The following is a 17,294-nucleotide window of genomic DNA, read 5'->3' as shown; positions in this document are numbered from 1 at the left end:
AAAACAAACCAACAGCACATTCTGGGAAAGATGTCGTGGGCAGGCTAAAGCTGCTATTGCCAAGCATCTTATTAAAAAATATGCATTCCTACAGCACATAACCTGACTTGGGGTTATTTTGAGGAGGGCATAGTGTTCCTTCACCAGTGTATTGAGTAAAACCAGCACACGCTTCAGCATCTTCTCTTTTAAATGACTTAGTTTTGTTTCAGGTTTGTTTTTTGGTATTGGGGGTGTGTGTTGGGGGTGGTTCTTGGGGTTTCTTTCTTGTGCGTTTTTTTTTTTTTTTTTTCCTGAGGTTTGGTTTGGTTTGTGCATTTTTTTTTATTTTTTTTTTTTTTTTTGCCTGGATACTCAGTAAATATTCAACTTAGAAAATATTCTGACAATATATATTTCAGTGATTTACTTCCATGGAAACTGAATCATTAGTCCCTAGGAATTCCAACAGTTGCTTTATAGAAATGGTATTATTTTCTTGGCATCACAATCCCTTTTGTAGAAAATAACTATGTCACCAAAACCAACATTCCTGTTGCAGTTAACACAGGGATGGTCACGATCACAATTTGAAGTACTGTACAACATGCTTCATTTCAGTATAAGATTTTAATGTCTTCCATCCAAATACAGAAGGTGCAGAAATACATGTGTGGTCTCTTCCAGATCCAGCATGCCAGTGCATAAGGCAGACATACAGAACTTGTAGCTCCTTATCCAAAGGAGTCAGAGCCAAAGCAAGCATAACCCAAATGGGTTGTTACCTTCCTTTTTACAATCTCTTGATTTTAGATTCCAGTTGCTATAGGGATATCCATCTTTCAGTTCTATATGGCCAGTCACAGATACTGCAGACTTTTTGGCAGCTCTTGTGAATCTTAGACTCTCAAGCTGTGCACTTAAGAGAAAACTTAATTTTCATTTTACACAAAGATCCAAAATAATGCTCATGGCTCTGTAGGATAATTTGAATATGCAAACTGAATAAACCAGAAAGGCCCAAATGTCTGGAGGAAGCTTTTTTTTTTTTTTTTTTTTTTGGACAGAATCATTACATTTGGATACAACTTCTTATTTCTGAACAGACAGGTTTTGCAATGCTAGCCTGTGACAAATGAATCCATCCTACACAAGGTCAGACTTTTGAACAGATGGAGACCTGGGGATTTCCATGTCAGGGGAATCCCAAAACCGCACAGCACTGCACACACTGCCCTTTCCTAGATCACAGTAGACATGCAAGCTGCTTGGGGTGTGTTGCTAGCATGAAAGCCTGCACACCAGTGTTGTCAGAGCAACACATGAACCCCAGCAAACAGCACAAAAAGCGCTAAAAGTAGTGGTTTTTTCTGTTTGGCCAAGAAACAGGAGCACAACTGCAAATCGCGTACAGATTGCTACAGCCAGGAGAAAAAAGCAAAAGCGCTTATTAAAGCCTCTTGCAAATGTTATGGCACAGCAGTCAGATTCCCAATCTCGTTTGTGCTTCTGAACTGCAAAAGTCTTGGGTCCAGTTCTTGCTTCAGTTTCAGACAAAACCAAACAGTTGGCCTTCGAAGTCTCATTTATACTAAAGTGAGGTTGGGCTTATTCAAAACTTAGGATAATAATTAAAAGAACCCCACAGAATACATAACTGGCTTCTGGTGTTTAATATTACATAATATTCTCAAGCTCATTAAAATCGTATCCTTAAAAGAACTTTGAGTAGGAAAAACCTGGAGGTTTAAACCGAGAGTTTAAGGTTTACTTAGGGTGAGAACTTCAGTTTGGAAGACTGTCATTCTTTCTTCAGTGTCCTCAGAAGCATCTCCTAATGGTAACTACTATGGGCTACTTTCATAGTAACATAAAAGGACTTCAGTCTGATCTAGTATTGCACTGTTAATATATTTCTGGTTTATATTTCAGTTTTTATAAGGCTAAAGCAAATTCTTTTCAAATATGTTTCACTGGACAGCCCAGTTGCTACATCAAAATACATGTTTACTACATATTTTCAATAATTTCTTGCTAAACTCTCAAGAAGATTAAAAAGCCTCTTCCTTCAATGAAACTGTTGCCATTCAATATCTAGCTATAGTTGATGCCATTCAAAAAAACAGGCTAAACAAGAAGTGAGAAACTATTTTGAGCAGTCAAATTTCTCTTAAAGAGCAATGGTACTCTGCACAGTACCTCTTGTGAAATCTGAATCCAAAATGAGTTTATGCATCCAAATGAAGATCAGATCAGTGAGAGAAGAGCTTCACATTGCACAGAGCAAAGAAAAAAAGTTGCAAATCAGACAAAAAAATGTTAGTTTCAATACTATTCTAAATGTTTAAATACATTAACAATTAACCAAGTAATCTTTCTCAGAATTTATTTTCCCAAAATCTTAAATGCATGTATTTAGTTTAGCTTACCTATGTTTGCAGTTTTCATAAGTAATTAGAATTCCTTAAGTATTTAAAAAAATAAAAATCACTAGTTTTCCATAATACATCAAGAAACATTTCCTAATTTTGAATGAAAGGGAAGTAGAGTTCACAGAAATGGTACTTCTACTGCACTAGTTAATACTGTATGATACAGTGTTTTCAGCAATATTATAGGATGACAATTCTAAAGCTTTTTACTCCATACTAATTGGTTCAAGCTTTTTTATCCTAAATCTTATGCATTATTTCACAAAGCTTCTAAAATTTCATCATCTGAATTTAGGGTTCCAAATCCATCCAAAATGTCAGGTATAGATTTCTATAATGGTTGCCTGGAAAGGAGCCTTTTAATTTTTGCAGCATGAGCACCAGACAGAGTCATACTCTGTCAAGACTGAAGAGAAACATTTCTTGAAGCCTTAATTTTTCAGGAACCTCAGAAAAAGCTAAGAAGGAAGAATGACTATCATTAGCATTATCGATCAAAGAGTATCTGACCTGGAAAGCTAAAAGGACCAGAATCTCTGAGAACTGCTTTCTTTCCTTTTATTATTCTAAGACTCTCCCACTAACAAATACCCAGGCACACCCAGGATCTTTCAAAAATCATACGAGAAAGCAGATGGCTATAAAAATTCAAAGAGTAAAATCTGCTTTACCTCCAGTTAAAAAAAAAAAAAAAAAAAAGAAAAAAAGAAAGAAAAAAAAAAAGAAAAAAAAGAGAGAGAGAAAAAAAAGAATAAGTAGAAATTACCCTACAGATGTTAATAATTGTCTGGGGTGGGAGTCGGGAAGGGGGAGGCTGGCTTCTAAGTAAACAATGCAAAAAAAGACAAAGAGGTCCCTGCTGATGTAAAACAATAAAAGCAGTTTTCTCAGCAGTGTCAGCTTAGCAAGCCTGAGGGTCTGTATTTTAAACCCCAGTGGCCTGACGTCACTCACCCTGATGGTGTGTGTGAAGGAAGCTATCTCTCCTCGATGACCGACCTGAAAAGTGTTTTCAAAGCCCAGTGGGCTAATGTCACTCACACCGACGGTGGATGGTGGGATCTCTCAGGGTGGCAGCCTGGGGGAAGTGAGCTGCAACACCAGCAGCCGACCATCACTCACTCTGATGGCAGGGGGTCAGCTGGGATTCTTTGGTGGCCTCCCGGGCAATAGTTAAAAAGAAGATTTTGGTTCACATGTCAATGTCTAGCTTGAAAGCAGGGAGTATAAAAAGTGGTTTTTTGTTTTTGGTTCTTTTTTTTTTTTTTTTTTAATTGTGGTTCACCAGTGGCAGCAGTGCAGCCAGGAAGGAGAGTTTCCCTGCGAGGCCGTTTGATTGCATGTGAAGCTTACAATGGGGCTGGCTCTGCCTGGTTTTAATTTTTTTCTCCTGTATGAGCTGAGATATTTTATTCCCCCATACCAAGGGGGGGGGGGGGGGGAATTAAATCCAGACAGCTCCAACTACACTTTAAATTTCATATGCAATCAAACAGACTTTGAGAATATTGTCAGCTTCCTTACCAACCTGGCTGCCATATAGAGAATGTAAATAAATACTAAAATCCCAAAACATCATGTTCTTATGCTAACTCATCTTTAAATGCAGAAACTGACATTTGGGACAAATTCTCCCATTAAATTTATCCTGACACTTAAAGCATGATAAAGTTTGCAAACGACTATATAAGAGGAATAATCTTTGTCTTAACTGCAAATACTCAGAAAACCTGGAAGCACAACTGCAGCTGGTATTTCATCTGCAAAAGAATTTATTTTGGACAGAACAAAGCACAAAGAGTCCCTTCTTACAGAGTAAATCCTTACAAAGACAAAATTTTTCAATTAAAACATTCACACTAAACATCAGTATTTTAAAAACTAACTTCCACTCCCACAAGTTAATTAACATGAATTACTTAGAGTATGTTAAGCTGCCATGCTGAGATGTCTGAAGGGTCAGAATCTGAAAGCTATCCAATACTGAAATAACAGCTTCTGTATGTAAAAGCAATACAACCGACAAACAAAATGGAACTGGGAATACATGCTGCTATAGCCAGTATAATCAGTTTTCTTGTATGTTGTGCCCTTTTTCCACCAGTTCTTTGCCACATTAGACTGTTGAGATCATTGAGACTGATGTTATTGTTTCCTACATAGTTCCTCTATGCCACCCAGAAGAAAGCAAACCAATTCAAAGCAACAATACATTAAGGAATAGTTCTTGAATTCTGCTTTTAAGAGCTAGCTGTGGTTTATTTGAGACTGCAGTTATTTGTACTAGAGCTGATTTGGGCGTGGAATAAAGCTGTGCAACTCTTCAGTCTTTCAGGAAAAAAGTAAAAGGTTAAATTTTCCTCTCCAATTCTCACAATGTGTGCAGCTTACATATGTGAAGAAAAAATATGACTCTAACTCTGCATAGTTAAGCTAATAAGCTTTCTCATAGAGTGAGACAATAGGAACTGTGAGCATACTGTACAGCACAATAAGTGCTGGCACATGAACTCTTCCAGTCTTGAGGGACAGTGTTTCACAGTATATCAGTGACAGAAGACCAGCTTGCAGTCGGAATTATGAATGAAAAGTTAAAAGCCTTCATGAAAGTATGGACTTAGAATGATACTTCTGCAGCCATCTCAAAAATTGATGTATTGAATTATTCGGGGGAATACAGCATTTAACACTTCGTTTTCTAAGACTATTCACACAAAAAGTCATTAGTTTAACCTAAGACATAGAATCATAGAATCATAGAATAGTTATTTAAGAAGGTGTTGCATTATATGTGAATACATTTGCACAAATTTAAGCCAATCAGGTAAAACAGTAATCATTAAACCTATGTAGGAGTATTTTACAGGTCTAGTTCTAAACCTGGGGGAGTAGTGGTAGCCAGAAAAATTTGTATCTCTCCCTTTCTCAGGCACCAGACTGCAAGTGGACTGTTGGTGCATATTAATTTCATGGTAAACTGTGTACTTAGAATTGCCACACATGCTGTCTCTAGAGAGCTATGGTTACTTGTCTTGAAATAGTCTCTCATGTGTTTGCAACTACTATACAACAATACTTCAGCAACAAATGCTATGGTAACATTTATATTAGTAAATAAACAGTCCAAGGACCCTTTCGTACCCCTGATGCAGCTCAGCTTACGTGGCACAGCTCACATCCATGGAGCTTTCTCTTCTTCTCCTCTGCTCCAAAAGAACAATCCAAAACCCAGAATGGCCTCATCCACACGACTTATTAGGAACAGGCCCAGGCCCAGGCCCAGGCTAGTTCCCGGGCTGTGCTCAGACACTGTTTGAGATGGTGCTAATTGGCCAGGGCCAAAACGATTCCAGGGACTGTGCTAGCAATTAGCAGCACATTCACTTGCGCAAATGCTCAAGCCCATCAGTTGCTGTGATCTAGCATAGGTCATGTCTCTTGAGCTGCCAAAGGCCCTTCCTGAATTTGGCACCCTCCTTTGACAGATTCAGTTAATAAGGTGGCAGCTTCAAATTCCAGCTGCCATGTGCTACCTACCTCTGTCCTTCCCCCACCCAAAGAAGAGGTAGCAGAGAGAGCAAGAGTTCAAAGAACTGGGCTATGTGAAACACAGGAGCTTTCACGTGCTGCCCAAACCACCGACTCCATCTCTAACAGGGAAAGAAAACACCAGACACAAAGCTGGACTTACCCCAAAAGTCTTTGGCTGAGCTATGATGATCTGCGAGCTGATGCAAAGTCAACAGACCCAAAAAAATTGCCTCAGTTTACAATAGAGTCCTCAAGGACAAGTGGCCTCACCAAACCACTGGTCCTTTGAACAGCTGTAAAATCTTTCTCTACTTCCAGAACTGACAGAAGATGTTTCCTACGTGAAGCAATACAAAAAAGGGATGAGTTTAGATTAGCTGAAGTAAATCTGACTTGGTGTGAATGCCTCCTCTAACTTACCAGCACACATGCACTGGAAAAATATTTTGGAAAAGAGAGAAAAGTTCATTAATTTCTTGAGATGCAGATATTCTCATTATGTCTATCTGCATGTTTGGTGCATTATTAGGCTGATAACTGATATATTTTGAAAACAAAGCCCAAAACAAAACAACTTTGGGAAACAGTGTTTCATCTTTCTCTCAAAATCCCCAAAGAAAAACTGGCAAGTTCAAAAGTTGGGGTATTCTCCACCTGCATTTAAGGAAGGATATGACCTCCCAATATAAGCTCTTTCATCTTTGCTACAAAATTACTCCTGCTGTCTGCCTTACTGCATCTAACTTTGAACATATTCACTGACAATTGAAAAATTAAGTTCAAATACTCCTAAACCCACCAAATTTTTAGATCACTGTCCTTACTGTGTCTCTGTATTATGCTGCCCAGAAAATTTTTACGCCTTTTCTTTCTGCAGCATTGTTGCTGTTTTGAGCAACAGCATTCATTTTCATTTCTACACAATTCAGAAATATTTGACAGAAAGAAAGCATAGAAGATTAAGTATTTGAGAGTGGAAAGTTCTACTACAATGATTTACAACAGAAAGTATTTTGCAACCTTTGCTTAATTCAAATAATTGCTCTACGTTTGACAGTTAATTAGGATTATATAATACAAGGGTGTTGTTTGTTTGTTCCCTTGGAAATTAGTGCTCTGTTTATTTGATAACCCCAGAAGACATTCATTCAAAGTTTAACTTTTCATTAGAATTATTCTTCTTCCACCTTTCTTTATTTGGGGCAGGAAACTGATGAATTTACTTGCTTGTGTAGAATTTTTGTGTCTGACCCTGTCAAACTGTGCTGTCAAAATCAAGTGTTCTTGGCTGGCATCTGGAGCAATGCAGGAACAGTCAAAACCCACATCACCAATAGGAATTTCATCACTTTTCTGTTTACAAACTTCTAAGCATTTTTTCAATTTTTCAGCAAAATTGAAGCTGAAACTTTAGTTAAGCTTTTTACAAAATGTCGACAGATTTTTAATATAAAAATAGTCAGAATAGTCTTAAGAATGCAGTCTTTCCCCCCCCCCCCCCCCGAACCAAAAGCTTTTCAGTCTTTCACAATATTACAGATTCTACTGTAACACCGTGCTATTGTACCAGACATTTCTGGAAATGATGTCATTGTAGGTTTTGCCACCGATTATCGTATTTAACTCTTAATTTATAGTTACGTGCCTTCTTTCAGCATGATCACAGACCTATAGTGCTTCCAGGGAACTATAGTGCATAGTGTATATAGTGTATAGAACTATTGTGTTCCCGGTACTATTATTCAATTCCCTTTGAGAGCACAGGGCCTGTCTTCCTTGCTCAAATGAAGTTGGAATTGGTTTAAAAATAAAACAGACCTCCTGAAAGTACCACAGTATGTTAGTCTTATCTTACTAGTGAACCAAGAATATGGATCCACTTTAGACAGTGCAACTAAGTAGTATGTTAAAAAACAAGTGCGAGATGTATCAAAGAATTGATGTCTTTGACTAGAGTGCACCATTGTGTCTGTGAAACAATGGGAAAGAACAGCGCCAAAAATACCAACACCATAAATGTTGTGCCCAAGCTGGAGGGGCTCCAAGGCTTGGAAGCCACCAAGCCCTCCCTGCCTTGCCAGTCCAACCGGGAGAGAGACACACACCGACCAGTCCAGCCACCCTGCCAGGTGGAGGCAGCTCACTGCCCGGTGCCTTTCCTCCCAGGGACTCATCCCCCCCACCGAGAAGATGGCGTCAGGCCCGAAGCTGCCAGAAAATGTTTCTGAACACATGCCTGGCCCCTCCACAGGGCTCCGCATAAGGCTTGACCTTCCGCAGTGCCAGCTGTGGACTAGCAGCAACCCTCCATTCTCTCGCTTCATCCCTTCCCCAGCCCTCTCCCCCTCACAACTTGTCCCCCTCCTCTACTCCTCCCTCTTTCCGCCCTCCTCTTCGCGTTTCCTGTCTGGGCGGAGGAGGTTTGGCCCTGCTACGCTGCCGTCTCCCAGCGGCTGCGGCGACCGTCATGGCGGCGGCTCTCTCAATGTCAGCGGCACTGAGGCACTTTGTCGTGAGGAGCGGGGTCGCCGCTCTCCGCCTGTCGCCGGCCAGGTAACGGGCATCGCGGGCACTCCGCCGGCAGCACCGCTGCTGCCATGGGCCCGCTGGCGGCGGCCCGGGGCGAGCGGCTGCCCTCCCGAGGAGGCCGACCCGGGCCTAGGGCTTCGCCGCGGTCGCCTCGGGCGCTGGGCCGGGAGGGCCACGTAGGGCTCTCGTCGCGAGCGGGGTCGCCCGGGTGTCCTGTGGGCGCCGGGCTGGGGCCTTCCTCCCGGGCTGAGCGTGCTCGTCTGCGTCTGTTCTTGCTGTCTTCCTCGCTGTGACCGCCCGCCCGGCGTCCTTCCCGGAGGTCGAGAACTGGTCGAAGCGGCAGAGGAGCCTTTTTGTGCCCGGCGTAGCTGGCAGCGTTTATCTCGCTGTACGGAACCAGAGAGGGCGATGGCTGCAAGCATCGCTAGCACGGTTTTCCCAGGAATTTTTACCCTTTTGCCCTATTCTGTATCACGTAGTTTTTCTTCTCTCTCCCCTCCCCAAGATCCGTTTGGGTTTTTTTTGTGTGTTTTTTGTTTGTTTGTTTGTTTGTTTTTTTTTCCCAGAGGGTACGTAGCAGCTCTCACTGATTCCTCGAAATAATGCTGGGTATCACTTTATAATTTTTGGTGGCACTTTGCTGTTTGTGTCTTTAATGCAGAGACCTGTGTTGAAAGTCCAGTATGTGACCCAACCTCCTGCTGAAGATATGTGCATGTGTTTACTTCTGTGCATGTCACAGGACATAAGTTTTTGTAGGACTCCCCTCTAGTCAGGATTCAAAATATGGTTTAATGCCATTAGCTATTATTTGGAAGATTTGTTTTTCCATTCTACTTATATCTTTACATATAGGCATATAAGTTAGGTCAAAAAACTTCTAAAAAATTGTGGGGTCTTTATACTTATATACACATATACATATATGCACATATATAAACACAGAGAGAAAGCTGTATATACACATAATAAACAAAAAGAAGGACTATGGCCATACTATTTCTCCCACTTTTTATGCTCTGTTACATTGGTTACTGCTGCTTCCTCCCTTTTAAAATTGGCACCTGCTTGACAGTGCTGAAGGTTAATCCTCTGCCATAAAAATGCTTTGGAATTTGGGAATATGAATTTAGAAATTCCTCTATGCTAATGAAGAAACTTAGTGTTGATGTGGAAGGTGTCTGCCTGTGGAAAGAGTGTTGGTACTAGATGGTCTTTATGGTGCCTTCCAAACCAAACCATGATTCTGTTTGACTGCTTGTTTCTGCACTTCTTTTAGTCCTCTCTAGTCTTGACACAACTGTTGCCTGTGCCAAGTCATAGATTGGATAAGACAACTGATTCAGGTTAAAAATAAATTTATTTGTTTTAAACACTACCTTTTAAGTAGTTATTCCGGAACAAACAGCAGGATGTAGCAGAGGTGGGAATGAACAGCATGGATATGTGATGTAGGGAGTCTTTAAGTTGGCATTTTTTCCAAGAAATTTCTTTTTTGAAATAGTGGCTTAGATTCCTTCCTTGCCACAGAGGGAGACAGAAGAATCAGTGTCTCTTAATATTTTCACTGAGAGGGAGGTTGAAGATCTTTGCCTGAAGGGATCTGGAACTTACGCTTCAAATCCCATAGGAGAGTAGCCTGATCATAATTCTTCAGGTTTCCCAGAGAAGATGCAGGGAAGAGCACTAGGAGTTTTTCTTATTTAAAGTTTTACACATCATCACAATCATTGTATGTTGGAAGAGCGAGAATAACATTTTCGTGGAACAAGGAGGAGATGTTTCAGAGTAAGATAGTTTTGGCAACATGAAGGAATAGTTAAGGTTGGCATTCATTGCATAGTTTCTTTAAAGTAATTCATTACTTCCTTGGTGAAGCAGGCACTGAAAGTTATATCTTCCCCATTCTCAGTTTTGGTTTTATACAAGAAATACTGTTAAGCAGCCCCTGTGGTCTCCCTGCTTGGAAGGGAGACTCAAGTTATGTAGTGACAAAGAAATATCCAGGGTTCTAAATTTTAAATTCAAGCTGTCTTCCTGCAGTTTACAGTGTGGTAATAAATGTAGATAGAGTTGCATGGGAGAAGGTGTGTCTTTTGCTTCTATACTTTCGATTGCTTCTTGAAAGCAGCAGTTTGGTTTGTTTTCCTTTGTGGATAACTTCCTTATATACCATTTCTGTTTTACCAGAAATCTAGATGTCTCCAATATAATAAATTTAAGTACACAGGTACATTCCTCAAAGCTTGGCAGTATCTAGCTTTAGTATCTCACATCTCATTTTCTAAAAAGGGATAAAGGAGCTTCCCTACCTCATGGATTTGTGAATGGTCTTATAATACAAACCACTTAAGCTTATTTTCTGGTTATAATGATTAGCTACTATCAAAAAACCTATTTGTTTAAGAATCTAGTGGTTTGCAAGTTATCTTGCAATTGGGTATGCAGATCCTGCAGTACTGGTTTTCTTTCAGAAAAGTATTTTAACAGATACCGTTTGGTACAGATAGCTTTGTTACATCAAATTCAGAGTGTATTTAAAGTCTTTGTCTGTCTAATGTATTATTGGAGTAATTGGTGTATTTTTCAATCCGTAGAAAGAATGTACTATATCAGTTTGCTAGATGTATGTCTTAAAGTAAATATAGGTGTTAGAATTGCTAACAATAAAAGCTAATACTGTAATAAGTGATAGGACAAGAGGTAACAGCCTCAAGCAGAGCCAGGGGAGGTTTATATTGGATATTATAAAATATTTCTTTACCAAAATGGTGGTCAGGCATTATAACAGACTGCCCAGAGGAGTGGTGGAACCACTGTCCCTGTAAGTGTTCAGAAAATGTGTAGTTGATGCCCTTCGTGACATGGTTTTGTGGTGGACTTGGCAGTCCTGGGGCAAAGGTTTAACTCGGTGATCTTAAAGGTCTTTTCCAACCTAGTTGATCTCTATGATTCTTTCATCACTTCAGCACTAGGCTTTTATTTACTGAGTTTTGTAGTAAGTTTTGGTCAAGTTTGATGCAACTTGGTAAATTACAGTTTCATGTTACTTGCAGAATTTCATTATGGGAGTATTATAGCTTATTGGTTGAACACTGTAGGATTAAAGTTTAAACCTTCAAGGAGTAGTTTTATTTGTGGTGTTTTTGCAGGTACTTGCATGTGAAAATTCTGATAGTTCTACATTTTTCAGAATTTTAATTATAGAATAATATGGCTGCCCTCTAATTTTGAAAACAAGTCTCAAGATCATTTTCCAATAGTCACAAGAAAGGTTCTATTCTGATTACCATGATTTATGTTTGGCACTTACCAATATTATGACATCCCCCAGTGCAAAGATTGGAATTATCAGTACATGTTTAAGCACTTCAAAATATACAACCCCAAGCTGCTTGATTATTCTGAACTGGTTACTGGTAACACAACAAAGAATTGTTTGGTCTGAAGTTAAGAAACCATGCAGCAACATTCCTCATAACTTCATGAAGTTTTATGTGCCTAGTTTAAATCACTGAAGCAGTAGTTACTGATTCCATCATTACTCTGGCGGTGAGCCTAATAGAACATCAGCAGATAGCTAGACCTGATGCAGAAAGTAGAAATGCCTCCTTGGCTTGGATCACAGTTTTGAAGCTTTCACACTGTAAAGTGTGTCTGGGTTTCAGTAACTTGAAATTATATGGAACATTCTCTTCTGAGTTTGACCTCTTCAGGAGGAAAGTTGTACCTTGTTTGTCTGTCTTACCAAATGACTTAAAGTTTTACATCTGAGTTATCTGCAGCCAAAATTTGATGAAGTGGTATGACTTAAGTAATATAATTACATTTCTTTTGAATTGGAGGAAAGCAGAAGAGGGATTTTTAAATGTCTCTGTTAGGAAAGATTGCAGTGTCTCCTTGCATTAGAAAATAAGGGTGAACTGGGAAAAGAAAACTTCAAACTAATTTCTACTTAACTGGGATCAGCTGTCTGCTCCAAAACTGTTTATTATTTCAGAGTCCCTTTATTTCACAAGCTGTTGCAGTCAGGACACGAAGATACTAACTTCTGTTGCAGAAGCAAAGTATTTTATGTGTGCAAGTGTAATACCTGGCCAAACAGTCCCTACATTTTGTGCTAATAGAATGTTCTTTCACTTTTCAGTGATAGATTATGGTTCTTCAAAATATATTACCTTCTTCTTGTAATTCTGTTGTAAAGACTGAGCATGATAGCAAGTGTTTTGCTAGTTCATAAATGAACTGAGGTTATGAAAGCAAATATTTTTGTCTAGTAGAAAGCCTGTTACTCAGCTCATGCTATAGGCTCAAGAGAATGAGGAGACCATTCCTCATTCAGATGGGATACCATTTAGATCTTACTCTTCAGCTATTATGCGAGGGTCCTCAGTAGAAAGAGGGGAAAGCTATTTTTGTGGGAAACCTAGGACTTATATAGAAGAAACGTGTTTTCTCTCTTGCACTTTCATGAATAATAAAGAAAATGTTTATTAATTTTCAAAAAAAGGCTGTTTTTTGGGGGGGGTGGAGGGTTGACTCTTTCAGGAGTTCGGGTTTTTTTTGGGTTTTGTTTTTCTTTGTTGCTGAGCTAGCTTGTGTTATGTGTTTGGATTTTGTTTCTTTGGTTTTGTTTTTTTTTTTCTTCCCTTTTTCTTCAAAATAATGTTGGCTTTTTTAGTGCATGTTCATACTAAGACATATATTAAAACAGGGTTTAGTAGACTTTCCAGATCTAGATCTGGGCAGACTAGAGAGCTATACAAAGCTCTGGCTGCATCTAGTTAATAGAAGCTCTATTAAGGGCTAGCCAGTTTTCTCAGGTTTTGAACAAGCAGCATGTTGCAGCAGTTGTATTACTTACTATTTCATGTGTGTCTGCTACTTACTCTCAAACACTGTGTGGGATAGTGTATGTGGGATGTTGTCAGGTTCAGACACTTTGTAAGCTTTGGTTTTCATGAATAAAAAAAAACCCAACCCAGTACTGCAGCATTTAATTTTGACAAAATTAATTCCAGTGGCTACCTGCATCTGCAAACAGTACTCAAAATAAAATTTGAAGGTAAGAGCAGGGGAAGAATTTTTTTGAGGTCTTGCCCTTTGCTGTGTAAGTGGTATTCATACAAATAATTATTTTAATTATTTATAGAGGAAAAAGGGCCTTTAAAATATATATTGAACTTGAGTTTTACAGTTTTATCTTGAATATCAGTTTTGTTTTTAATATATATCAAAGAAAGTCTTGTGCGTCAGACTCTTGCAACACAGCAGTCCAACTGTAAACTGAAATGCAGAATGAAACTGCAGGGAGATTTTTGGTCTCAAGATTGTGGTAATGTGGAGGTTTGGAGCAGACTCAAGGTGAAAGATGTGAAGAGTCAAATGGACATAGTGAGGGGAGAGAAAGATTAAAAGCACTGGAACTTGTACAGTTAATGGCTTAATCTTAAAAAACAAGACTCCAGGCAGCAGTGAGTATTTGTCTGATCCTGCAGATAGCCTAATCCAGTATTTTGGGAAAAGTAGATGTTCCATATATCTAAGCATTTAATTCATTTAAAACCTACTCCCGTTGACTCAGTCCACACTGTTCAAATAATAATTGTGTGGATAAGAGAGGATCTAGTAGCCAAATCCTGTATATTCACTGTGACTGAAAGCGTCACTGGTGTTTATTTTTTGTAATCACATGTCCTTCGATGACTATCTGGTGTCTGACTCTTGAGAAGGAAGGTCCTCTTTCCCCAAAAGCTTCACATGGTTTGAGGGAGAGGAGGAGGTTTCTGGTGAGTAGGATGACTTGAGTCCTGTATCAAGTACTTTGTGTATGATCTCAAAGTTGCTTATCTGTCCTCCTTGCTTCTGTCCTTTATTCTGACTGGTGTGTTGCTCATAGATATGCATCTTTATTATGAGGTGAAAGTGGCTTTGGTGAATCGCATGGTAAATTCTGTCACTTTCAGTACTGGTCTAGCCGAGGAAGAGAAGGTTTAATAGACAAGAAGGCAGATGTTTAAAGTATGTTTGTATTGAAAGATAACTAGCATATAAGGGATGTGCTTGTTTCTGCACTAGAACAGAGTTGAAAGCTCTTCTTACCAGCTCTGTGACAGCTAGTCAGCATGGGCTCAGGCTGCATGTCACTTACCTAAATTAGGCATATCTTTAAAACAAGTATTGTTACACGCCAGAATAACTTTCCCCTTAAATTTACTGATCTGAGAACCTAATAATCTTCTCTCCCCTTTAAGATTTGAAGAGGAGTGGCGATATGAATAAAACCTCCAAACCCTAACAAACCAAAAAAACCCCAAACGCTGAACAGTCCAAACAAAAAATCCTTGAAAGGTAGAGGTGAAGTTTGTTGCCACTGGTATCCTAAACCAGAAGGACATAATACTTTCCTTCAGGGACTAAACAGTTTAAAATAGTTTCTGACACTGGCTTTGAAAATGACACTTTGTTTTCAAAACAAAGCCCCAAACTTTTTTTTTTTTTCCCAAGGCTTTCATGTTGGTATTTCCTAATGCCAAATATTTGGTATCTTGAAGTTTGAAAGGAATATATTTGTAGAACTTATTACAGTGACTTCAAGCACTTTTTTTTTGGTCAAATAACTAAAGGAATTAATAGAAAGATTATGAAATGCCATATGGATACATGGAGAATTTGAATGCCAGCTGTCAATAGATAGAGTTTCAAATCTGTGTTAACAAAATAATAGCATTTGTTTTAGTGGTGGTGGTTTAATATAAACTGTTCAGCAGGTTTAACTCCTAGTGGAAAAATACTACTTTTTTGATTACAAAAATGACCTTAATGTTGACTTAATGTAGGTTTGAGCATTATGACTCAATTAACCTTGTTATGCCATTATACAGCTCAACTTGATGCAATATTTATATATGATTGGAAAAACCCAGAAGATGGTTGGATTGGGTTGTAATTCTGACTGATAGGAACTGTAACTTTCAAAGCTGTTCTTCACAAAAACAGGCACTATTAAAATGTGCCAGTGAGATGCAGCAAAAGTTAAATTCCAAAACCCCAAATAACTTGAGAATTTGATACCACCTCAGTAGCATGCTGCTTTGGTCTTTCAGTCACAACTAGACACAAGCAGAATTAGTATCTGATATTTTTTTTTTTGGAACAAAATAAATGCCTGTTAAGCACATGGTGATGAATAGTGAGGATGGAAACAATAATTACAGTTAATATATTTCATATTTCTAACTTTTGTCTGCATTCTCAATTTTGAATGTTATTTTTGCTGATGTCCTGTTATAACTTATTGTATGACAAATTACATACATAGTATGGTAATAATGCCTCATCATCCCCAACCTTCTGACTGTTTATTTCAAATTTTTATTTATTTATTTTAAGGCACTTGTGAACTTCTAGCATGCTTGAAAACAGTTAGGCAGAAGTTAGATAAGGTAAATTTCTGGACATAAATAGGGACTATTTCTGTCTGGGATTGACATACAGTCTTGTTCCTAGTTCCTATGTTGCATGTGATTCTTTGTGATGCAGGAAAATACCTGTTCCTAAATTTGGCAGTGTTGGTTCTTTAAGAGTAAGCCATGTCTATTTGCTTTTTTTTTTTTTTTTTTTTTTTTTTTAATTTTTTGTTGTTGTTTTTGCCATAGGGCCTGAAATTAAATTCTATTATGTTGAGAAAAACTAGAAATTAAAGATAATCCCATTTTGCAGGCAGGTATTGATTTGTCTGCTGTTGGCCAAATTGTCTGTCATAGATGAAATTGTCTGCTGTAAGAGATTGAAATGCTGAGAGGCTTGCACAGTTAGCAGCAAAGCTTGAAACTACTCCCAGATAGTTCAGAAAAAAAAACAGGTTTAAAAAATCTTATTTTATACTAACAGTTTCAGTAAATTTGTATAATCCTTAAGAGTTTATTGTGTTGCGTATTTTACCCATGTACATGTTTTCGTTCTCGTGACAATAGAGCGGGTTTTTATCAGCTTTTTAAATTTTTGTGTAAGGACTGAATTTTGAATGTGTTACAGAGGATACCTCCAAACTGGTCTTTATTGTTTCTTGATAAAAGATACTGTTAAACGAGCAGGAAGCAAGCTGAACAGTTAACATTTCCATCTTTATAATCATATTTCCATATTTCCTAAGAAACAAATGGCATATTTCTGAGCTTAAAGTACACTTGTTCCCTCCTGGCAGTATAACAGTATGTTTAGGTACCATTTTGTTAAAAAGCCACTTTCTAGCTGCAGTAATTTCTGTCTGGCTTAATCTTCCTTTGACCTGTGTCTGATATTGAAGAAGTAAGTTAGCTTCTGATTGAACTGGACAGACTGTAGGCAGCTAGAGAATGTGTGTGGGCAAACAATTCTTGCAGCTGCTTATTCTTGAAGTGTTAATGTGGAAGATTTCATGAACAGCTTCTCTTCATAATTTTTAAATATCAGATTTGATGTATTTTATATGAAATACTTGAAGACCTATGTTTCATGTACATATTATATGTAAATACTTCTGATGTCATCATTTGCTCTCAGTCTAACAAAGTAATTTTTCACTAAATGTTAGTGATACCATGTGTATTAAGGTCTAAACCAAAATTTTGTGGCAGAGGGTAACTGTTTAATTTTTCATCTATTTTATATATATCAGTAGTTTTAAGTAGAGATTTTAATGGATGTTATAACTGATGTCAATAATGTTCAGAAGTACCATCTTTAATTTTAAAACCAGAGGAGTATTTTGTGGCTATTTAAAGGCATAAGAATAAACAAATGGCTTACCATTTTCAGTAGAACCACTGTATTTTAAATGAA

General features: G+C 38.3%; 1 protein-coding gene across 1 annotated transcript in view; it reads left to right on the top strand.

Moving 5' to 3' along the window:
- Window positions 1-8,338: 8,338 nt before the first annotated feature.
- Window positions 8,339-17,294, top strand: part of NDUFS4 (NADH:ubiquinone oxidoreductase subunit S4) — a 47,113-nt gene continuing 38,157 nt past the window's right edge. The window contains exon 1 of the mRNA XM_061364985.1: window positions 8,339-8,495. Within this exon, the coding sequence (XP_061220969.1) occupies window positions 8,410-8,495 (86 nt within the window). The 5' untranslated portion in view covers window positions 8,339-8,409. The remainder of the gene's footprint in view (window positions 8,496-17,294) is intronic.

The sequence above is a fragment of the Neopsephotus bourkii genome, unplaced genomic scaffold, assembly GCF_033783945.1.
Source record: "Neopsephotus bourkii isolate Nb327-2 ecotype Australia unplaced genomic scaffold, CSIRO-AGI_Nbou_v1 NB_1263, whole genome shotgun sequence".
Classification (NCBI taxonomy): Eukaryota; Metazoa; Chordata; class Aves; order Psittaciformes; family Psittacidae; genus Neopsephotus; species Neopsephotus bourkii.
The sequence above is the reverse complement of the archived record's forward strand: the minus strand, read 5'-3'. Positions and strand labels throughout refer to the sequence as shown.